This window comes from Doryrhamphus excisus, chromosome 8 (assembly GCF_030265055.1).
Source record: "Doryrhamphus excisus isolate RoL2022-K1 chromosome 8, RoL_Dexc_1.0, whole genome shotgun sequence".
NCBI lineage: Eukaryota > Metazoa > Chordata > Actinopteri > Syngnathiformes > Syngnathidae > Doryrhamphus > Doryrhamphus excisus.
The window spans coordinates 16,187,512-16,212,428 of record NC_080473.1 but is presented as its reverse complement, the minus strand read 5'-3'; the positions used below and the strand labels follow the sequence as shown (position 1 = coordinate 16,212,428).

The 24,917-nt window shown below is 40.6% G+C and overlaps 1 protein-coding gene across 1 annotated transcript in view; it reads right to left on the bottom strand.

Moving 5' to 3' along the window:
- Window positions 1–24,917, bottom strand: part of LOC131135103 (calsyntenin-2-like) — a 180,507-nt gene that overhangs the window by 17,756 nt on the left and 137,834 nt on the right. The window contains exons 9-12 of the mRNA XM_058080975.1: window positions 9,990–10,152; window positions 4,632–4,798; window positions 4,113–4,261; window positions 819–1,030 (exon numbers count right to left, since the gene is read on the bottom strand). Of these exons, the coding sequence (XP_057936958.1) occupies window positions 819–1,030; window positions 4,113–4,261; window positions 4,632–4,798; window positions 9,990–10,152 (691 nt within the window). The remainder of the gene's footprint in view (window positions 1–818; window positions 1,031–4,112; window positions 4,262–4,631; window positions 4,799–9,989; window positions 10,153–24,917) is intronic.

Below are 24,917 nucleotides of genomic sequence, written 5' to 3'. Positions count from 1 at the left end.
TGTGGTTCGTCCCACCGCCGGGTGCATAGAAAGACTTCTGGCTTTATGGGAGTTGATAAACGCTAAAGGTGTTGATAAAGTTTCGGCTTTTAACATCCAGCCATATGTGTTGGATCCCGAAGCCGATCCGGAAGTAGAGACTGGACAGTCCGAAGTTTCTCAAGAAAAGAGGTTACTTCAAGACGTCTCTTAATGCTAAGCAACTTTAGCATTGTAGCTTTAGGTTTTCTACAGCATTGGTAACTGAATGTGGACAATTGTGGTCCGCTCCCTGGATGCAAGCGCTTTTGCTGCATGACTTACACAAAATAAACACGGCTAGGGCACTGATAAATGAATACTTATTGCTTGTTCAGTCCACACAAGCAAGTAACGTTGGAAAATGTCAGCTAGTCCAGCTACATACTGGCCCAAGTTCACAAAACAATCCATCGTAAAATGGCGTTGACAGATTAAAATGCATTTGTTTTGCTGGTAGGGAATCAGGAATTCCAACCACTTGTGCCTGATGGCAGGGTTGTTAGGAATTGTAAATAAATGCGGCTTTGCTAGCACGTAAACAGAGGAGCCGAGCTTGGGGGAAGGCAGAGTGCTTATCTGGCTTACAGCCACGCCCATATAAGGAAGTATTTGCCTTTGTGATGTCACAGAGGGGCAGTTTTACCACGCCTTTTGAAATCGAGCGTTTTGAGCCATCCCAAATGTATTTTAGGACTCACTTCCAACTGCGTAAAGCTCTTATCTGGAACTTTGGCAGCGTTTACCACCAGAATACAACATTCTAACTACATGCAACATTTGTGGTTACTGCGTCTTACCCGTGTGTTGTGTCGCAGCGTCTACTCTGGTGACTGTGCTGATGATGTGGAGCTCCTGGAATAGAGCGATACCCTCAGAACCCCTGAGGTCAGAAGCAGGGAGACTCTGTCTTTTCAGTCCAGTGATGGTTATTCTGGGCTCACTGGGCTGCAGCACCATCACGACTGCCTCGATGTCAGGGATGGTGATGCAAGTGTCCTCGCCGAAACACCTGCAGACAAAGTGGAAACTAATAACAGCTTTTAATAATCATAGCTTTTATGAAACGCTTTTAGCCCTTTCTACGACCATCACTGATCATCATGTCAACCCGCAACATTTCATATTATCCTAAAAAGTGAAAAGAAAGTTGGATTGCAGAAATTCCTGCTCAGCACAAACTGTGTAAGATTCCAGCTGGTAGCAAAGCTTTTCAAATCCAGCAGGGCCTCTTATGAACATAAAAACCCGCCGTGAACTCCGGTTTGCCCAAGTTGGCCCCGAGTGTGCAGTCATTCAGGGTGTAAATACTTTGTCCAGTGGTCAAACAGGAGACTCGTACAGCAAGTACTGCGTCTCCACTTGGGCATTGCTGCAGGCCAGGGTGTGGACCATGATACATCATGAACATCATGTTTAAATGAGGAGCACTGACAACCTTAGCAGCTCCCAACGCAGTCGCACCGAGAGAGTAAATCCTTCAAATTACGCTAAAAGCGTCAACTGGAATTGAAGTATCTAAAAGTATGTTTGTTTTCCAGCGGCATTGAACCTCAGATGGCGACACAACTTCACGTTCAGTGTCTCAGAATACAAAAATAATCCCTGAAAGTTTGGCCGACAATTGAATGGAAATGTAATACTTGTCTCTAAATCCTCGGCAGTCAGTCGTCTGAAGCTCTTCATTTGAAACCAAAACAAGCTTGAGGGGATCATGTAATCTCTTTTTCCCTGTCTTCAGGCGATGGCTGAGTCTCTCTCTTTGTGTGTGCGTGAGTGTCTTTGTGATGTTTGGGCAAAATGCCACGGTTGTGGAAGTACGGTGATGCGGCACATTGGATGCTGCGTGGGCCAGCAGAGCTGAAACATAAACCTGGAGGTTGTCCAAATTCATTAGAAAGAAATATGAAAGGACGGCTACAACGATTAGCCCCGGTTACTTCACTTTGCCGTTATTAGGATTCTGGTCAAACAAATATAATCAGGGCTGTGGTAGGGTGTATTACTTGTGTAGAATTGCAGTATATTGTTTGAGGGAAGGGTACCTGGTGATGCGGTGGTGAAAAGCGTTCATGGAGGAAGTTTGCTATAAAATGTAACACAACTGGTCAAGGTCATCTGAACGTTCTGCAGTGTGAAAGTAGCAAAATTCCATCCTCCAGGGTGGAACCATCTGCATATAATGTACTAGTCAGTTGTGGTTCTTTATCAAGTTTGGACAAAACGTGCATGACAGAATGTGCTTATATGTGAGCAGACATTGTTTATTTAAATCTCCACTCGTGTGGATAGATCTGTGTTTGTTCATTCCTGCTGGAAAGATAAACTTTCCACATGTCCGTCAAGCCATGAATGCGTCCTGGCTGTTAATCTACCCCGTACTTTATTTTATATCCACAAAAACATCCCAATCACATATCTGTAACTTCAGTGCAGATGTCGGTTGTCAAGGGTAATTTCCGCAGAATGCGGAGGTGTTTTGTTGTCGTTACAATTATCACTTTTGACTATGTTGTCATGCCTCTTCAATGTGTTATTTGGCACAGACGGGGTGTAAGAGTTAAAGTGGTGTCATTTCCAATCATGTACAATTAAATTTGTGACTTTTGTCGGCGATAACTCCGGCACCCTTGGAAACAATGGCGGAGCAATTAGTGCTATATATATAACACCGTGGCCTCGTAAAACGATGGCAGGTGGAGTTGCAACAGGAAAAAGTGGGTGTTGCTGAAGCTAGCTAACATAGCGGCGCCATGCTGATTTTCAAATTGATAAAATTGCACTCTGGTGGCACAGAGCTGGGAATCTGACATATGATTTAAGGCCAGTGGTTAAATAACGGTGCTCAAGACAAATTGGACGAAATCTGGATATTTCACCTGCAACGGTAGACCATAGAACACCAATGATTGAAATGAATCTGTTTCATCTTCTGCATGTCCACACAAATATATGTACAAATATACAACATAAGGTGGCCAGAAATATTTCAGTATTGAACAAAGCAAAATTTGTTCTCAATCAGAAATCACTCCACACTCTTTATTGCTCTCTGGTTCTACCATATCTTACTTATTGTGTGGAAATATGGGCTAATAACTATAAAAGAAATCTTCACTGGCTAAATGTACTGCAAAAAAGGTCAGTAAGGATAATTCATAATGCCGCCTACAGAGAACATACTAACTCCTTATTTCTAAAATCACAAATACTTCAACTGGCTGATATAGTTAATCTTCAAACAGCTAAAATAATGCATAAGGCTAAAAATAAGCAATTAGCTAAAAATGTCATCCAATACTTCTCTACAAGAGAGGAGAAATATGATCTCAGGGAAGAAGTACATTTGAAACACTTCTATGCTAGGACTACGTTATGCTAGCCATAGCATTTCAGTATGTGGAATCAAACTATGGAATGGATTGAGTAAGGAAATCAAACAATGCACAACGATGAGCCAATTCAAGAAACAATACAAGCAGTTGATGTTTGCTAAATACAAGGATGAAGAGTCTTGAACCAGTCATGATGTGCTATATATATCACTATATTGACACTTACTATGGTACCCATTATGGCATTGGATGCTCATATCACCCAGTACTTTGGTACGAAGTGCATTATTAAAAAACAAAAACAACAAAAAAAAACCTTAAACTGTATTATGGAAAGCAGGAAGTGAACAAATGTAACAGTTAGTGACTGTAAAAGTACCAGATGGAGGGGTAGGATTTAATAAGTTTTGCTTCTTCCTACTCCTTTCGGACATGTGGAACTGGGAACTGATTATGGGATGCACTCAATTGGAATCTGATTACCATTACCATTACCATTACCATTACCATTACCATTACCATTACCATTACCATTACACACACACATAAACACACTGAGTCTGTTTTTGTGAGCTTGAATGAAAAAAAAGAAAAGGAGGTTTGAGAACATGGTGAGAAATGGGAGTTGTCGCCAAGTCAACTGTGATATCCGCTGTTAGCGTTTTCTGAAAGCTTAGCAGAGGTGACAAAGGTAGCGATACAAAGGAAGCAAAGTAGATGGCAGGGGAAAGAAAGGCTGGAAAAAGTATTTGTACGTACTGGACGGCAGTATAGATGCGAAGATGTCGTACTCCTGCGGTGGGGAACTGTCGTGAGTTTATGTAGGAGACCCTCCTCAGGGCGGTGTTCATGTTTTCTAAATCCTCTCCCTCCATTACCAGAATGGATTGAGCCGGGTTAAAGTGAAACTAGAAACAAACACAGAAATGATTGAAACAATGAAAAGAGCAATATGAAAAGTACCGAGGTCCCAAGATGGCATCCATGTAGTGATTCTATATCAAACTAAATACAAGATTCGATAAAGGCCAATAATTGACATTTGAAGCTTAACATGCTCAATATTTGCATTTTCATTCAATTTTGCAAATTTGAACAGTCCAGTCTTGGGGTGTCTTAGGTGCTGATTGATTGGTTTAACTGATAGAAGCTGTGTCCTAAGACTTTCCTTTGTCAGGTATTAAACCTGAATGAAGCGTGTATTCTAAACAAATACAGAAGTACCAGACCAGGACGAGTCTATTCTGACGTATCCTGTGTGACTTTCAGCCTGCGTACCTTGATGCTCTTATCCAGACTCTCAAGGGAGTTGATGTCCAGTCCTTCTTTGCAAGCCTGCAGACAGGAAATGACTTTCTGACTCTCAATCTTTCCAGGTCGAATGGTCAGTCCAGATAGGCTGCCCCGGAAATACTGAGTAAACCGGGGTTTGGTCACCTCGCCACCTAATCAAGAACACAAGATCCACACAACCAGAAAAGGAATATTGAAGCTGTCACCCCATCAAAACATCTTGGACACGGACATTTGAGCTTCGTTTTAGTGATATTGAGATATTTATTCATTCATTCATTCATTTTCTACCACTTTTCCTCACGAGGGTCGAGGAGCGTGCTGGAGCCTATCCCAGCTGTCTTCGGGCAAGAGGCAGGGTACACACTGAACTGGTGGCCAGCCAATCCCAGGGCACATATAGACAAACAACCATTCACACTCACATTCATACCTATGGACAATTTGGAGTGGCCAATTAACCTAGCATGTTTTTGGAATGTGGGAGGAAACCGGAGTACCTGGAGAAAAAACAGCTTTTAATAAAAATAAATTGAATAACTACTACTTTAAATGTACGGGCCAAGAATTAGAACATGAAGTAAGTTCAAGAGCAATTGTAGGAGGAGCGTATCGTATTTGAACCTCAAAGTTTTGGTTTGGTTTGCTCGTCATCATTTCATGGTGGTATCACGATGGTGAGAGCCAAAAAGCTCTTGGTGGCCCTTGAACAGACAATGGTCCATATATAGATTGGTATTGGTTTATTGGTTTATAGAGGCGCCTGATGGAGCTTGTTTGCTATGGTGATGGACAGATGGAGACATGAGGTCAGACAGGAAGCTCCAAGGAAATGATGGGTGCAGATGACATTGTGATGTGCAGTATGAGAGCAGAGAGAAGAAGACCTGGAGGAACAAGCTGGAGAGTAGAGCAATGAATGTGTGTCAATGGAGGGGTATCAGGTGGAACTATGAGGATGTGAGGATCAGAGGCAAGGAAGGTGGAGGAGTTTAATTGCTTAGGGTCATCTGTTCCGAGCGACAGCCATCGTGGAAAAGAGGTGAAGGGGCGAGCGCAGGCAGCGTGGAGTGGGCGGAATCAGGAGTCCTCTGTGACTAAAGAGTATCAGCAAAAGTGAAGGGAAAAATTTAGTGGACCAAAGTGAGACCAGCCCTAATATCTGGTTCTGACAAAAAGACACAAGGCAGCGTTGGAAGTGGCAGAGCTGAATGCTTGGATTTTATTTGGGAGTGACAACGATGGACAGGATGAGAAAGGAGCTGATCAGAGGAACAACCCAGGTTTGGGAGACAAGGTCAGAAAGATGGTTTGACCATTTGAGAATGAGGGATTGTGAAAACATTAGAAGGTGTGTCCGCCGGGGAGGAGAAGACGGCAAGACCAAAGAGGTTTCTCGATGTGGTGTGGAGGACAAGCACTTGGTAGGACTGACAGCGGAATGTGCAAAGGAAGTGGCAAGATGGAAACATGTGATCTGCTATGCTAATCTCTAATGGGACAAGTGGAAAGTGTGAGAAGAAGAATGACCCTAAAGGTCCATGCTTGGGTTACCGGCTAGTAAATAATTGGTATAATATCGACTGTAGACCGAGTCACCCCCCCCCCCCCCCCCAATACTGTGTTATACCCAACTAATTTACATACATCAATGCATTCTGATAGCACACTACATTATTGAAACTTTATGGCTCATTTAGAGTCTCTGTGCTTTGTTTTTTTTCCGTTATGCAAGATGGTAGCTATCATTAATAACTGGCAGGAGGAACTATCCCATCAATTATATGAAATAATTATGTTTTGTGCCTGTGCCTCGTGATAATAAGTCTAAATATTTGAAGTATGTCCTTTAAAACGTGGAAGTTGGATCCGGGCAAGATGGGTTCATTAACGAGCGAGGTCGCTAGTTTGTATGCAACAAAGCCTGGCCTGCATAACGAGCTAAACTGTCTGTGAGCATTATGGCGTGATCTTTGTCCACACCAGAAACCACTTCTCTCTGCGCTTGTAAATCAACCATGTGAGTTTGAGCTCTCCTCCTGATGAGATTATTCATGTGAGTGTTGACCTTGAAGTCTGAACTTCTCCGAGGCCACCATTGAATATTTAAGGAGTTGGATATTAGCAAAAGCGCACTTTAATTGCAAACCCTAACCTACACAGATGATCGAGTAGCAGAGCAAATCGACAATCAATTTCGTTTTCTGCATTCTGTCGCTGCTGAAGGACAATTTTGAGCCTCACAGATCCAAATGCTGAAGAAGTAATAGTCTCCTACCATTGAAGTTCGGGGGAACCCTTAGCCTCATTTCAGCATTCCTTGCTGCACTTTATCAGACATTGTCCATTTTGACCCAGTTAACCTTAATTCCCAGTAGAGATTGAGGCTCAGGTATCACTGCTCACGATGATGCATCAGTGGGCTCAAAAGCTCACCCTGTGCAGGTGGAAACGCAGCTGACCACCGCTGGAAACAATATATCATACTTGGGGGAAATACTTAGGCAATATTTAAAACCAAATGCTGACGCATCGACGCATAGAACATGTGGAACGTTTGAGATAAGAAAGAAGAAATCACACTTCACAATTATGTGACTGTTTGGCTTTAGGATGATGGGCGTCCACACTTTCCACCGAGGGCCACATATTGAAAAATGCAAGAATGCAAGGGCCACTTTTTGTAAAGGAACACGTGCCCTGTGATTGGCTGACCACCAGTCCAGGGTGGACCCCAGCACGCCTGCGACGTGCTTCGATTTTCCAAGTTTCAGTTTAGTGAGAAAACCCAAGCTTTATTATAAATCCTATTACTGAATTGGCTGACCGGATGAAGTCAATTTAACACGCCCACTTAATTTAACAATTCAGGTTCCTAGCGTTACACAAAACTAGTGTCATATTTTAATACAGTATGTGGCGTCTCAAATAATTATATTCACTGCTCATTAATATGCGGCTACACTATTTATTTTTATTTTTATTTTTATTTTTATTTTTATTTTTATTTTTATTTTTATTTTTATTTTTATTTTTATTTTTATTTTTATTTTTATTTTTATTTTTATTTTTATTTTTATTTTTATTTTTATTTTTATTCATTTTATTTTTTTATTATTATTTTTTATTTTATTTTATTTTTTTTTTACACTTTTTTCCACTATTTCAGATTAGACAGACGAAAAGTGGACTAAGTGGAGTTCTTTTTGTCTGTTTTGTGCTCCTTTTGAGAGCGCAGTTCTTCATTTATTGCCTCTTCCCACCCTCTCTTAAGATAACAATCCACTCCGTTGCTGCTCCACAGATGTTATCAATGTAGGCCACAGAAAGAGGAACCATTAAAGGTCCCAGAGATTGCCAGCATTCCTGAGCTGCTCTGGAACCGAAATGATACAACATACAAAGCCCCACTTTACAGTCACTGTTATTCTGCTATGCTCTTTGTATCATTTACGTGCTCACTGAACTCTACGCTCACTTCATTTATGTCTTTTTCAGATGACTATGAATGCGAGTGTGAATGGTTGTTTGTCTATATGTGCCCTGGGATTGGCTGGCCACCAGTGCAGGGTGGACCCCGCCTCTCGCCCCAAGACAGCTGACATATGCTCCACACCTCCAGCGGTAGGAAATGAATGAATGAGTTAGTTTGGTACAAAACAAGTGTCTCCCTTCTCTGCCATCAAGGAACATACGTTGCTTTAAAAAGGCAATCTGTGCAGGGTAAAACCTTTGGGTTAAGATTTCAGCATTGCTTTCCAACTTCTTACCCAGGCTTAACCCTTAGCCAGTAGAGCAGAAAATGTCTCTTTCTATTCAAGGGCCTTTTAATCCTTGTGAAGGCTTTCAGTGTTCAATCAAGTAAATAGGAGCAGAGGAGGAAGAGGAGGGTCAATGCCACGGATGAAAGTAACACAGGAAGGACCCGCTCCTGCACAAAACACATCTTGACTCTCGGTAAAGCATCGCCGAGCGGCCTCATTTGACCTATGGCGGCTCCAAGACTCCATGAAAACATGGCCTTTCTGCTACCGCGGTGCAATTAGTGGCAGCTATCCGTTTAGGAGAGAGTTTAATTGTCTGACTTCATTGTGATGGGTTCAATCATTTGTCAAAGACATACTAAGTGTCCTCTGTAATTGCATTATTCATTCAAGGTCAAAGAACAAGTTGGCTACTCAATGGCTCCTTTAGTAATGATGCTCCAGGAAATATGACTCATGTCTTTGTGCTTGCTATCGTATGAAAGAGGTATTTAAGCAGCGTGCCGCCACCGGCGTCTGATTTGACGTCTTTGATGAACGTTCGCGTTTCAGTCCGCTGCTGCACATTTAGTCAATGATGATACGTGACTGAATGACCGAGTGGAAATGAGCAATATTATAAAAAGCCTTGACTTTTAAAGCCATTGTCAAAGAAATAAATGATGAAGAGTAATCCCGCTGATAAAGGTGGTCGCGTGCTACAAAATGTCAAGCCATTAAAACTGTATTGAGATAAACCAGGATTTACAAGTACAAGTACAAGTACAAGTACCGCTCACAACGCTGATCAGCAATGTTAACAGGAGTGAATGAATAACCTTGGTTATTGATAAATTATGGTTATGCCCATTGTGGAACTGTGAACTGATTATGTGATGCATTCAATTGTAATCTGATGTTCTGATGTTCAAATGAAATAAAACCATTGTTTTATCATGTGACATTCTATAACGCCCCATCTCAGGCCCTCGCTGTTTTTCGTATAGGATTCTTCCGTATGTTACTTCCCACATTTGCCCTACTGTTCCGTACTTTCTCCTAGTTTTTATGTTTTTCTGCGGCCCATGCTCCAAAGGGAGTTGGGACAACTGGGCGCTCCTGCTGATGAATGTCTGGAAACTTGGAAAAACTACAAAATGAAACATGGAGAGGCCGGTTCTTTCGACGAGGACACGCTAGTTGGTGCGTCTTCTAGTCGTATGTCAAGTTGTTTTCTTCGTTCCATCACAGTCAGCTTTTTATGGAACCTTTTTCGGTTGGGTTGTGACACACCATCACCTGTGGGGTCCGCTCCCTCCTTTGTTAGCTTTGTTGTACTTTGTGTGTCTCTCATCAAAGAGACTGGGACTGCTTTTCCATCTGGGTTCGGACCTACACAGCACGGGACCTTCAAGGGGTTTATTCATCTCCAAAGGGATTTCCTATGTTGGGTTTGGTTGGTTGTCTTTCATGTATGAGTAGCCTATTTCTGCTACATCTGTAAATGGAGCCTAGCCCTAGCCTTAACTCCCTGACCCCCTATCCCATAGCGTCCATTCCAACAAGACACCATCCAACAAGCTGAAGCAGTTCCGGTTACCTTGCCAGCAGGCCCCAACTGTCAGCTGCACGTCGATCTGTGACGGGTGAATCGGCCAGTCGTCAGTCACCAGGTAGGGGTCATACGTCACTCCGTCCACATAGAGGGTCACCGCGGGAAACTCTACGTTGATGACATAGTAATGCCACTCCTTGTCGCAGATCTAGAGAGAAAATACATGATTATTTTGCAGTCAAAACTACAACTATTTTCCAACTCATCTGAGCAGGCTTCATGAGATCAAACTCAGATAGCAGATAGGACAGTTCTGGTGTGAGGAGATGATGCAGGATCAACAAAATGTATTCTGGAAGGAACAAGAATCATCGTTTTGTGGTGCAAAATGACAGCGGAGAACGTTGCCATCCGAAGTCGTTTGGTAGACTCGTGCTCTTAATGTTCCATGATCATGGAATTGTGGATTTGTGTCAGAAAGTGGGTATTGATCAATAAAGTTCTTATATGAAGTAAAGATCACCTCCAATAATGGGGGGCTTTTTAAGGTGGTGACAGCCCTCCTAAAACCGGATAAACCATGTAAAATATGTACATAAAATCAAAGAATTTTAAAACACGAGCCACCACAAATCCCAAAAGTACCATTCCGTTTGGTCACCATGAGATCCGTGAACCAGGTTTTCAATATTGTCGTTTAGCGGCTGAGCTACATTAGCATTTGAGCCTCGTCTGAGGCACGGCTGAGTGTGCCACTCGTGAACATACTTGACCATTTGGAACTGATTACAAGCACACTCCTGCGTCGTTTTTATGTTTGACATGAGCTCTCGCTCTCTGGTTTCTTATCGAACTGTGATTCACCTCTTCCTCTCAGCTCCTCTCCTTCAATGCGTGTCAGCCTCTGAACACTTGACCTTGGGTAACCTCGGTCTGCGCTCATGAAACCCCGGCAGTTTCTTTTTAGTTGCAATTGAAGTGTGAGACACAACATCCAACATCCAAGCTCCATGTGATCTTTCAAGCACCACTGCTTGACCCGGAATATCAATGATCTCAAAGGTGGGGCTGGGAATCAATGGAGGATCCTGATGTGATCAATAACGGTGGAGGGGTTTTTTGTTTTGATGGTTCAGCATGGAGTCATACCTTTCTTGTCTATAAATCTCTGGAAGCACTTTCTACTGTATTATGGAAATATTACTTATGAGGTGGAAGTTGAAACCTCAACTATGTAAGTAACTTCAATGACGATGGTAGAATTTCCTCATTAAAAACAAAAACATGTAGAGTCACAGATCTTGTCCATGCAAACACTGAATCTTTCTGAAACGCAAATGTACTCATCTCCGGTGTTCAAAATCAGATGAATTATTACAATGTGTTAATCAATAGAGTGCCATATTGGATGTATAAAGATGCGTACATTATGCTTCAAATCAATGTGCACTTACAGCTTGGGAAACACACATTTTTCACCTGTGCTTGTTATCGGATGCACGCACGCATGCATGCAGGGAAGACCCACCCTGTATGCACACTCTATAATGCTACACAGACTACTGCTTGTGCTCACTGGTGTCACAAAGAGCCACGGTTAGAAACCGATCGTTTCCAAACGCAAGAATACAACATTCCAACAACATTTAATAATAATAATAATAATAGGTCCCTGTTAAATGCGTGTTGCCGTTTTGTGATGTGTGGTTGCCGATAAAACATGCAAAATAACAACATATTAGTACTGATAAAAATACAACACAACAAAGTCAGCCACATTTAGTATTCATGCGAATATACTTTATATAATAGAGTAAAAAAATACAGCAGCAATTAAAGATGAGTGAAAAAATGTGTGTGTCAGTGAGTTTCTTCTTGAGAGTAGCTGAAAGCCACATTCCACTTAAACAACAATGTATCACTATGCGTACGCGGGATATTTCGGTATCAGCAAATCACCAAAATAGGATTCCACAAGGACGTGTTAACTTTAATAACATCAGCAACACAGAAGGCGTCGCCATTCAGGCTAGAAAACATCAAGTGAGCATCATTAGCTCCAAATCTTCAAAGCCAAAGTTGGTGTTCAAGAGTGAATCTGTGAATCATATTCGGTACGAGAGCAGGAACCTCTGTATTCCCTGATTACTTCCTGTGCCCGTCCCCGATGCAAATTGACTGACGGATAAAAAATAAATAATCCCACCAACAAAGGAGAGGAAAAAACTGGAAACAACCAGAGGACAAAACAAAAAGTGAAAGAAAGAGACACGGAACAAAAGCATCACACATCAAAGATTTTTCATCATCACTCGGGGCACTCAATGGTGACAAGAAAACCAAATTGCTATCTGCCCACCTCCATCTCACACGCTTTATTTTATCTGCTCTGCTTTTTTTTTCCAATGCTGTTTCCTCGTATCTGTTGGATTTCAAAGTCCACGGGATCTCACCCGTCCCACAAACTTGAGAGGAGACATTTTGAGGGGAAACAGAAAAAGCAGCCTGAGACCAAAAGATGTCAGCCGGACTGATAACAAAGACAGATTGGAAAAAAAAGTGAGGGAAAGTAAATTCATTGCGGAAGAAGGACCCTGCTGGGAAAACAATTATGATGATGTACCAAATTCATCAGCAGGTGCATCATCCACTTAAACATATACGACATGCTACACATCAAATCCATGCTTTTTTCCCTCTGGGTGAAGGAAAAAAGTGGTGGCACAAAGTACCTGTAATTATTTATAATTAGTTTACATGTTTCCATAGCAGGTGTGCAGACAGGATGCACCATTAAACCACTTCAGTAAAAAATGTGACATCACTGACATCCACTAGTGGATTAATATGGCTTACTAATAATACAAAATGTGTATATTTAAGAAAAAGGTTTTATTTTTGGCATAAATTCATCATTTTCAAGCCTCGAAATGGCAAAATGAACTAAAATACAAAAAGAAGAAAGATTCAAAGATGCAAAGGCACCCATCTGGGAAATTATTCATGAAATTATTATTATTTTGTTTTGTAAAAAAAGATAATGCAATGTTGTTGTGCATACTAGTCAAAATAAAGTATATAACATATAACATTTTATTTTATTACTGTTTTCTGACAGAGTTGAAGCATAAGCATCATCATACTAATAATACCACAATATCCTTCACCAGGCTGTCATGTACCGTGCCCTCCAAAAGTGTCTGAACAGTGAGTACTTATCACGGTCGGGTCTGGAACCGTTTAATGTACACTGACTGAAATCTGTCAAGAAAAAAAAAGTCAGTAGTTTGTAGACAACACTGAAGACAAATATTGAAATGCTCATGCGGAAAGAACAGAAGAGGTCATAAGCTACGGCCTAATCGATAGTTCATAGCAGCTTAGACGGCTTAGGGTGAAGGGCTTCAGTGGAGCATCAGACACTTGGAATAAGTTGCTTATAAACGCTGCTCTTGAAGGACGAGGTGACGCCTGCATCAACAGTGGATGCTAGTTTCCGGCTGTGGCGACACGCCTGAAGTCGAGGCACGGAAAGGCTCAAATGGGTAGCTCTGGACGGCATTACGTGTGACAGAAAATTCCCTGGCACATAAAATATAACATATATGCCACCTGGCATCTCTGAGGGAGAGAACAAATCTTTAACTTATTTTAACTTTTACTTACTTTTCTACCGCTTATCCTTATGAGGGTCACATGTTACTTATACATATATTTTTGTGTTATGCAGCTATTTTTTGCACTCATCCTTTCATTATTTAATGCCATTCATTTATGATATATTCTTGAATAGTCCAATTATTATGAAGGTTTTTCACTATATTAATATACTAGTATTGTTATTTATTGTATTGTTTTGTGTTTCCCCACACACTCATTAAATGTCACACCCAAATATCAATAAACGGTCACTTTCATTGCAGAAACATCCCAAATGCAGCATAAACAAGTGGGACTATTTTGGTTTAATCTGGAGCAAATGCTGAACTTTGATTGACATATACATGCAATAAACCATGCAATAAACTGTGGCTTGATCATCATGCACACAGATGTAAATCGTGTATATAACTTTTGATTTGTATTGCTGTGATTTTTCACTCTCGCTGCTCTTGTGTGCTTTTGTGTGCTTAAGCCAAATCAAGTTTGTTTATATCGCTCTTAATCAGTCTCAAAGGGCTTTACGAGCCGGCAACAACTGATGACATTCCTTGATCCGAACCCCCAACCAGGCAAGGAAAAACTCAACACTCCATTTGGGGAAAAACAAAAAATGGTCATGTTGTTGTAAAGCTGGAATTTCCCCTGGTGGGACTAATAAAGGCACATCTTATCTTAAATTAATCTCCAATAGCTCATAAATGGAAACCAGCACAAAGAAATCGGACTATTTGAGGTTTGTGTGAAACGTCGCACAACGTCGCACAACTTGACTGGTTGCAACTGTTGACCTTGCTAAGTTCCTCGACTCATCAGTGATTGGATTTCAACAGTTTTCAACTTAAAAGCACACACTTTTATCCTCTTATTTATTTTTAGTCTGGGAAAGAAATAAAAATGGTTTTAATTACCATAAGTCCTTTTTATGTCACTTATGTTAGCACATAAAATAGTTTGTCTTCTAGTGTATAATTACAGTAAAAGAAGAAGCAACTAAACAGAAGTGACAGCAGCAAAGACGCTATTGGTGTGTGTCTGTGTGCATGTAATAGCTATGTGTTGAAGGTGACTGCTAATTACCGCTTGGTAAATGTGACTAATTAACGTAGCAATTATACAGCTGCTTGAAGCAGTCACAAAAGTCAAACAGCCAAATGACCTCTCCGCAAATTGCTCCTCAACATCCGCAAAAATACATGTTCATGTTGGAAACACACCATCATACCCGCAGGGCATTTGGTCGCGTGGCGACTTTAGTGGGATTGGTCACAACCTGGGGGGACGGGGCCTTCTCCATTGCTGCCCCCACCCTCTGGAGTTCCTTGCCCTGTTCCCCCAGTGCTTGCACTGACCTTCCCACCTTAAAAAAACAACTTAAAACCCATCTGTTTAAATATGTTTTTAATGTTTTTATGTTTATACCTGACTGCAGTGCCCAAGCTTTTAGTCCTGGTTTTAGCTCTGAATATCTCTGAATTTCTATTTTTTTTTTACTGTAAAGCATCTTTGAGTACTCTGAAAAGCACTATACAAATAAAATTTATTATTATTATTTTTTTAAATATTTTAAAATTTTGCATTGACCTATTCAGCTTGTTAGGCTTGTTCTTGTTTCTTCCAGAAAATGGTTGGTAGCTAAATTATTCGTAATTAATTAGCAAAAAATGGAACTTCAATCAGCCTTCGCCACTTCGCACTTTCAATTACGTTTTTTCTGCAGTAAAGAAAAGAGCCGGTTTGGTTCTACAGAGCAAATGTTTTAAACTCGATCATATAATTTGATAGAGCATATTGTGACTATGGACATAACCAACATGCGTTGCGTATTCTGTGATGTTTTTGAGGTGAAGTTGGCACATCACACGTATGAACTCAAGAGGTAGAACTTGTGATTGCACGGATGAATGCAGAGAGCTGGACTGGATTCATCAAGCTGGAAGTGAGTCACTTCATCTCCTTGAGCCGCTGCTGCATCCATAATCCACTGTACATCTAACCATGCGTTCAGCTGAAGTCAGACTTATGATGGAATGTGTTGGCAGGTGGTCCTCTGCTTATGAATGACTTCCATTCCTACAACTGGGATGTTTGTCATGTTTCTGTGTAAGTCGGAACTTATACTTAAATGTAACACCCAAGTCACTCACACTGTGAACAGAACACACAAATACGGTAAATACAAGACAAATACAAGAATGAAATAACCAATAATAGCAAAGATGGTGGTTGTCTTGCACACTGAAAGGGACGTTGCAAGTGAGGGAGAGACATGCTTACTGGAAGTCTCAAAAATGAAACCACTACACTGCTTGGTTATTCATTCTTTCATTCCAAAGGAGAAGATACTTTTACGTGTTTAAAAATATCTTTTTACTTTTAAAAATAACTTTTATCCTTGATGATGATTGCAACGTTTGAGCGGCTTGGACACAGCATGCCATAAATATTTATACATTTCTCACATTTATCATTTAGTTAAGAAAATGTTGTCTGCCGTTGCACAAAATAACAAATGAAGGAAGGCACAAACTGGGCCCATGTAGCCTAGTTCTTTCTTTTTGTACGGTATTAATAATTCATCAGAATATGTTTGTAATCACAAAAGGTGGTGGCACAGAACGTGGTAAAACCAGGACCACTCGTGTACTATAAATGCAGGAGGAAAAAACAGATGATAAGACTGAAGACCGGAGTAAAAAACAAATAATGACAACATGATCCCGCAGCTTCAATACGTAAACTGCATTAATATGCGGAGCTATGACACGCAACAGAGCGGCGATAAACTTTGTGCAAGCTCGCCGACTGACACGCAACATCCATCACACGCCTTCTCTTGATTACCTGGACTCTGACAACACATGTACCTCTGGTACTCCTACACCATATTCACCTGCCTGCTATTCAACACTTTCTTATCCTTTCCTCCGACCACACCGAAGGTCAGGGTGGGATGTGCGCAATCAATCTTCACCGCAGCCTCTTGACAGCAGCCCTGCAGCGAGTGCTTCAGCCCTTTGGAGGCAAAAGCACCGCTTCAACGAAACTTTCCTTCTTCAAAACTGTTTGAGTGGAAAGACAAGTGTGAGAGGAAAGTTGAAGACTTGCTCAGAAAGTAAGGTTACCTTCACACTAGTACACACATGTAGTACATAATACCATGAGGCTTAGACATGTCATCAATGAAAATATGCAAATGTGAATCATGTTTTGCATAAGCCAATTCAAGAAACAATACAAGCAGTTGATGTTTGCTAAATACAAGGATGAAGAGTCTTGAACCAGTCATGATGTGCTATATATATCACTATATTGACACTTACTATGGTACACATTATGGCATTGTATGGTCATATCACCTCGTACTTTGGTACGGGACAAAATGTTAAAAAATTAAAAATAATTAAGAAAAAAAACAAAACAAAAACAAAACAAAACAAACTGTATTATGGAAAGCAGGAAGTGAACAAATGTAACAGTTACTGATTATAAAAGTACCAGATGGAGGGGTAGGATTTAATAAGCTTTGCTTCTTCCTACTCCTTTTGGACATGTGGAACTGGGAACTGATTATGGGATGCACTCAATTGGAATCTGATGCATGTTCTAATGAAATTAAACCATTACCATTACCATTACCATTACCAACATGTTCCGATTGACTACAATCCTGTCCAAGATTGTGCTAGATGTACTAACCTTTGCCCTGAGGTATACCTTGACTTAGACAGATTCTTTTGTTTGACAGAAACACTACAAACCTTCAACCACGATGACGATCAATGTCAAACATGATCATGCTGGAAGCTAATATCATTAATGTCATTGATAATCATTTTTAGACGTGCATAAAAAGCCATCGCTTGGGAGTTGGCTTTGAAGTCTTGTTGGCCTTAAAAGGGAACTGCACTTTTTGCGGGATTTTTGCCCATTTTCACAATCCTTATGTGAAATATAACACATATTTATTTCCATTTTCTGTGCATTATAACATGAAAAAACTAGTTAATATGAGCTAGCTAACAACTTTCGTCATGAGAAATATCTAATTTGACGCTATAGCCCTCACAAAAATCTTAAAAAAACACAAACAGAGTACCATTTACATAGCTGACTTGTACATTAACCAAGCTAACATGAAAAACTTTTTTTTTTCTGGTGACACAACACTAACCGTTTATCTCCTCTGCTGAAAAAAACACAATAGACACAACAGCTACCAGCATGACCAGTATACCATCACGAAAACACAACAAAAGCTGGTCTCTGCTGTTTATTCCAGCAGGGTCAGCATCTTTCACAGACGGAAGAGTGGATAGCTAGCTCTCAATTTGGCTACAAAGACTCAACAAGATCCTCGCTTGCCATCATAATTTTTTACCTGAGGACCGGAACACACTTGTGCTGGAAGACACAGCCATCCCAACGCTGCTGTTGTTGACAGAACTTGACAGAACGTATGTGTATCAATACGCTGTAGTAAAGAAGTTTCATCAAAATCAATCAAGATACTGCAACTATTACATTTTGTCACCAGTGTACATGTTAACGCATGATCACTGCATGTATATCAAATGATGGACTTTTTTTTTAGAGGTCTTTATAGTCTAAATAGTGTATCCCAATGATGTGCATTGTTAGCTAGCTCCTATTAACTTCTTTTCTTGTGTTACAATGCACAGAAAAGGGAAATAAATATGTTGGATGGTGAATGATGGGCAAAATTGTGAAAAAGTGCAGTTCCCCTTTAAACACAATTATCATGTATCATAACGCTACATTAGCTCACAGCCTCATAAAGGGAAGATGATGCGATACAAGGATGAAGGGACGTGAAAGAAAAAGAAACTGATTCTAAAGGGTGTTTTTGCAATAAAGACTAATCTCATTTGCGAGGCACACGGTGATAGAGGATATGGAGAAGTGCTTGCGTGTAATATGATCAAGAAATAATAATTCCATCTGTGAAGAATGAGAAATTTCATAGCAAGAGATTTTCAACACAAATGTTGTTGGCTCTGATTACGCAATTTAATGTGATAGCTGGAAGATGAGCTTTTCTTCCTATACTAAGGAGCTTCGTCTAACATACAGAGTATAAACATGTGTCTCATTTGCAAATAATAGCAGGACTGTGATATCACCAAATTACGCTTGAATTTATTTCTTACATAATCAAAGTAATGTTATTTGGTCATTGCAGAAAAACATGTTCAAACAAATATACCAGTTTGCTTCAGCTGGGAGTGGGGCAACTGGGCAACTGACTTGACTTGACTTGATGACTCTGTCTGATGACTTGAATGAATGTGTTGCGTAATGAGCCCCTTTCAAAGTATTCAACTTAGGTGATCATCATTATTTCTTGAAGACACCATATTTTCCCATTCAAGGACTACACTTCAATCCTATGACTTTGAACCTGACTCGACTTGAGACCTGACTTGCACTTTAAAAAGTTTGCCCATAATTCACAATTCACATGAACGTATATTTCTTTCCCTTTGTTGTGCTTTTTAACAAGAGAAAATGACTTAGTATGAGCTAGCTAACAATGAATGTTATTGGGACATATCTATTCCGACTTTACACTTTTACACTTATTTCTTACATAATCATAGTAATGATATTTTGTAATTGCAGAAAAAAATGTTCAAACAAAAATAGCAATTTGCTTCAGCTGGGGGTGGGGCAACTGGGCAATTGACTTGACTTGATGACTCTGACTTTAGTCTGATGACTTGAATGAATGTGTTGCGTAATGTGCCCCTTTCAAAGTATTCAATTAACGTGATCATCATTATTTCTTGCAAGACACCATATTTTCCCATTCAAGGACTACATTTCAATCCTTTGACTTTGAACCTGACTCGACTTGAGACTTGACTTGCACTTTAAAAAGTTTGCCCATAATTCACAATTCACATGAACGTATATTTCTTTCCCTTTGTTGTGCTTTTTAACAAGAGAAAATGACTTAGTATGAGCTAGCTAACAATGAATGTCATTGGGACATATCTATTTCGACACTATTGTGTTTTTGGCCTCAGGCTTCTGTATCAGGAGTCGGGAACAGCATAGCATGAAATTCCAATCAGGTTAACGCATAATGCCAGTTAGAGAGAAAACACAAACCCTCTTTTGCTGAGATTCACTGCATTCTGAAACACGGATTAATCAAATAGTATACTAATACCATAGCTCAGGATGACAGTGGTGGTACGGTACGTAGTGACGTTAGGAATTTACTCCAGCAAAAATAATGTGGCAGAAAATGTGTCAACACAGACAACCGCTTTTAAGGTAACATATGATGTTAGCTGTGTAGATTGATCGATTGATTGTTAAGGATACTGAAAAATGTATGACCTATTTTCAGAAGAAAGTGTGTACCCCCGATCGGCAAGGAGAGCATTTGTCTTCTGTATCACACATTCCATTTTTAAAGATGTCTCTCTATGACAGCGTGTTTGACAGCGTTTTATCGACTATGGTATATTTTACGATCAAACATTTAAAACTGTGTCTCCCAAAAGGAGCTGGTCACTTTGTCTTTTCAACCACACCATATAAGATGTTTCAATAAAGTTGAGTGTCATTCACTCATATCTGCGACATGGGTGTATTTTTTTTTGTCAAATATGCAGGCTAAAAGCAGTAATTCTCATGTTTAAACAATTGACATAACTACTTTTTACATGTCTAGTGTTGATTTAGACTAATAACTCATTTTTTTGAGGATGGAGTGTGCGTGCATGTGTTCAGTCTTCACAGCGGGACAACAAATATTCATAAACCCGCCTTTGGATATAAAACAATGCCACCCACATGGTAGCACAGATGGCAGTGACTGAATACCTGCAGCTCTTCTGCGTGCTGAAGGGCTATCGAGGAGCTGCTTGTTCCGCTTTGAACGTAGCTTTTATTTTCCTCTCAGCATCATGCCTCATGTGTTGGTCAAAATTGCTTCATTTGCACATTAATGTGCTGCAAAGTCTGAGGCAGCTGTGTGTGCATATTTTTGGATTATTTTGTAATAGTTGCTTCATACGGCGTGGGCTTCGGGGGCTCTGCGATGGAACAAACATCTTGCACTGCTTCTTACTGGTGGGTATTTACCAATATATAGTACATGAATATCATGATTATGTGCAATATGCAGCAAGAGGAGTGGACCAGGATTCTCCAGGCCACAATCAACAACCCGATCAAGTCTATGTGAAAGTGATGTGTTGCTGCCTGAAGCAAGTTTGGGGACCCACAACTTGTTAGTTTTGGATTCTCTGGCTGTTTGGTCCCACTGCTCCCGTCTCCCTGCAGCAGGAAAGCCTTTGTCAGCAAAGAAGTGCTGATGAACCCATTAGACATTGCTCAGCACTAAAGTCACAGAAATATATTTGTCTGGAGAGATAAAAGAGAAGACTCAAGTGAGCAAACAGACTTAAAAGGCAAAAAAAAAAAAAAACCTTGGAGCGGCTGTGCAAATTAAGACGCTTTGCTGTAATTATACTTTCTTTTCTGTATGTACGAATGTGGAGGAAGAAATCAATACATCAAGCAAAGACTAGAGAGAAAACAAAGAGAAAATAATCTAGAAATATCGAGTTTTAATCCTGTATTGTCAGCACGCTTAGACTGACAGTCCTTTTCTTGACATGCTTGGACAAAATGTAGCATTTGTCAAGAAAGAGACTTTGTGCCCAAAGTCCAAGTTCAATACAAATCCAAAAGCGCTTCAGCAGCTTAATAAAACTCTCCCTACAATATAGAGGCCAAAAATAGCAAAGCATAAAAAGAAGTGAATCACAGCGAATACAAAGAGCCTTCCGACACAAAGCCGTGTTACCTCAATTTGGCTCAAATGGCTGTTAATGGATAGAACACAATTTCCAGTAGGTCAAAGCCAACATATGCATCCATGATTTTCCATAATTATAGTCATTATGCTGGTGCTTGCAATGGCTGCACCATAGAAAAAAATAATTGGAATGCAGTAAAGTTATGCAAAGAGCAGAGACGGTTGTTCTGAGGGTTGGGGTATTGAAAAGTACATTTTCCTTAAATGACTTCCACAGAGGAGGAAGTGGCAGAAAAAGAAAAAGTGAGGAAAAGGCAAGATGAATTCAACAAGTAATTAAAGTTTTCCTTTCATTCTTTAGATACCACTTATGCTCATGCAGGAAGACTCATTTCAGTTTTTGTCACCAAGACAAATGCAAACATTTTCAATAAAAACACATTTATATTGGAAGGCAGCGGACGAGTACAAACATACATTCTCGTGCCAATAAAAGGAACCTATGATGCGTTTTTGACTTTTCTGACCTATAAATGTAGTTAGAATGTTGTATTCTCGCGTTAAACCATACCAAAGTTTTAGATAATGAGGTTTGGAAGTGAGCCCTGAAAGAGGTTTGGGATGGCTCAAAACGCTCTGTTTCAAAAGGCGTGGTAAAACTACCCCTTTTGTGACCTCACAGCGTGTCTATAAGCCAGATAAGCGCTCTGCCCTCCCCCAAGTTCTGCGCTGAGTTTACTTGCTAGCAAAGCTACATTTTTTTACAATTCTTAATAACCCCACGATCCCACGGTCTATGCAGTGTGACAAACCACAGCAGAGTGGGCGTGCCTAGAGGCGGGCCGTGGGTGGAACAGACTGTTTTCACCGGAACCACAAAATCCAAATAAATGCAGCTGAATAGGTGCAGATTCTGGAAGATCTATACGATATATAGATATATAGCTATAAGATCTAACTCAATACAAAGGGCCGAAAAATGAGCATAACAGCCGCTTTTGAAATATGAACTGCACTGTTCAGGTTGTCGTAGAAGACTTCATGTCTCTCATCTGAGCAGGTGTCATCACCTGACTAGGTAGGACATCAAACACACCCAATTCTTGTAATTATCCCTCTTACTCACACACACATACACAGTTTCATTATGAGTTACCGTCCTTTCTCTTGGCTGGGATGTTCAGCCACCAAGCCAACCCTGGTCGAAACCAGATCAGACCAATACACCAACAAACAGTCAACAGGGACATTCGGACTGCCTCCATAGAAAGCATATGAGGAGGATGAAGAGGAATTCGCTTTCACTTTAGAGACCTTTGGTGAATTGACTGACAGTTGGCTCCAACTCTAGAATTGCAATTGCTTGTATTCAGTCTAAATAGAATACTTTGTTAAACTTACTGGTACTTTTTTACTCTTTGACAGTTGATAGAATTAAATGACTCGGGTGGTTCCTGCCCTGGTAAAAGGCCTGGACTGAACCCGGTTTTCCTTAAACCCTATCCTATAGTCCCCCTGTCATCGCCAAAGTGGACATCATAGTCCAAAAAAACAATGTTTTGCACCAAAAAATTGTGAAACCATTCTCGTTTGTGGTGTGCTTCTACCTTCTACAGGTTAAATACTCGGGATCCTACATCATCCCCTCAGATTGCAGCAGTCCGAGCTCGTCGTGAGCAGCAATTGCTGAAGCCTGCTCGGAAGAGAAAAATGTCCTCTACTCCAACCTGAACAGTCCAGTTGCGATCAAATCTCTGCTCTGTGAATAAAATGACTTGGTTGTCTGAGAATATTCAGTCATGTTTACAAACTTGCAGTAAATCAGACTATGAAACTAAAGACCGACTTCTTCTGTGAAGCTTTCCATATGACAAATGTACAATATTTGTAAAAAATATTAAAAAAACAGATAAATATGCCTCAAAAGTATCAGTCATGGCAAATAAAAAAGGTAATGATCATAGAACCAAAACTTACTGTAAGCTACTCCATCTTTGTCCTGGCTACTCAGTACAATAGTGTATGGCTGAGGCGAGATAAGAAAATGAAGAATGAAATGCTGTGTTTGGTGTCTTGTCAATGAAGAGGATCCTGCGTGTTCTAGCTAGCTAGATATTGACTAGACGCTATCTCTGCTAGAATCCAGCTTGTTCACCGCCGGCTGAAAATAATTGGGACATTTGGCATTTGTGTCATCTTCGATCCTGCACCCGACCGCCGTGTGCAGCAGAAAGGCCCATTTTTGAAATGTTCCGTCTGATAAAATTAGTCGTGGTTGCAGCTGTGCATGTCTCTCCAGAATCAGGTGTTCTTGTTTGATTAGCGTGCTCTCTTGTGTGGTGAAGTGACCTATCTGACCGTCAGTCGGCATCCTTGATCATCAGGCATCTGTCGTCTAGCCAAACATTACGCATTCGCACGAGCTGGTAGCAGGTGGCTTTTTCCTTCTGAGTGTGTTTTTGGTGCAGTTTCTACAAATCTGAATTGTGCAAATTGAACATTTTGGTTCTCCAGTAAGCAAGGAGATATTATCCATTAATAACATATACAGTCAACCCTCGTTTACTGGAGGTAATTGGTTCCAGAACCGACCACAATAAGTAAATTTCCGTGAAGTAGGATTCAATATTACTAAATGTTATGTTCATAATTAGAGCATAAAAAACATGTTCATGACTTTCTAAATATGTTTTAATCATTATTAGAGCCCTGTTGACAAGAAATAACACCCCTATAGTTACTTGTGGAGACTACAGGGTCACAGCAGGGACACAAAAGATGGCCACTGCTTTAAGAATAGCATGCTACTGAGCTAACTAGTTGGCCTCCAATTTATTTCATCTATTTATTCTGGGTGGGGGGTTGGGGCCCCGCCCAGGAATCCACCCACATTGTCTGCACAAACGGCAGCAGTGTGTACCAGGGCAAGAATAACTTCATTCATTATGCCACTGCATGCCTATTAAGGGGGGGGGTATGCTCTACCAAATTAATTGGTATTAATTAAAGGCTCGAGTTTTTCTTTTTTTAAGAGGATTTCAAGTGCAGCAAAGCAATAAAAGAGCAAAGCACACCACACACACACACTCACACACATAGCAGCTATGGATGTGTGTAAAACCCATTTAGTGAAGTAGAGTCTAAATTAACCTCAATCAATGAAAGCACAAATTGCCAATTGAAAGACACATCAAATTCATAAAACTCATCGGACATTTTATACATGATGCTGCAGTCACCTGTTGAAAAATGATACACAATGTGTATCTGAACTGTCAATTGTCAAGAAATCCATCTATCCATCCATCCATCCATCCATCCATCCATCCATCCACCCATCCTTCCACCCATCCATCCATCCTTCCATCCATCCTTCCATCCATCCATCCACCCACCCATCCTTCCATCCATCCATCCACCCACCAATCCATCCATCCATCCATCCATCCACCCATCCTTCCATCCATCCATCCGTCCATCCATCCACCCATCCTTCCATCCGTCCACCCATCCAC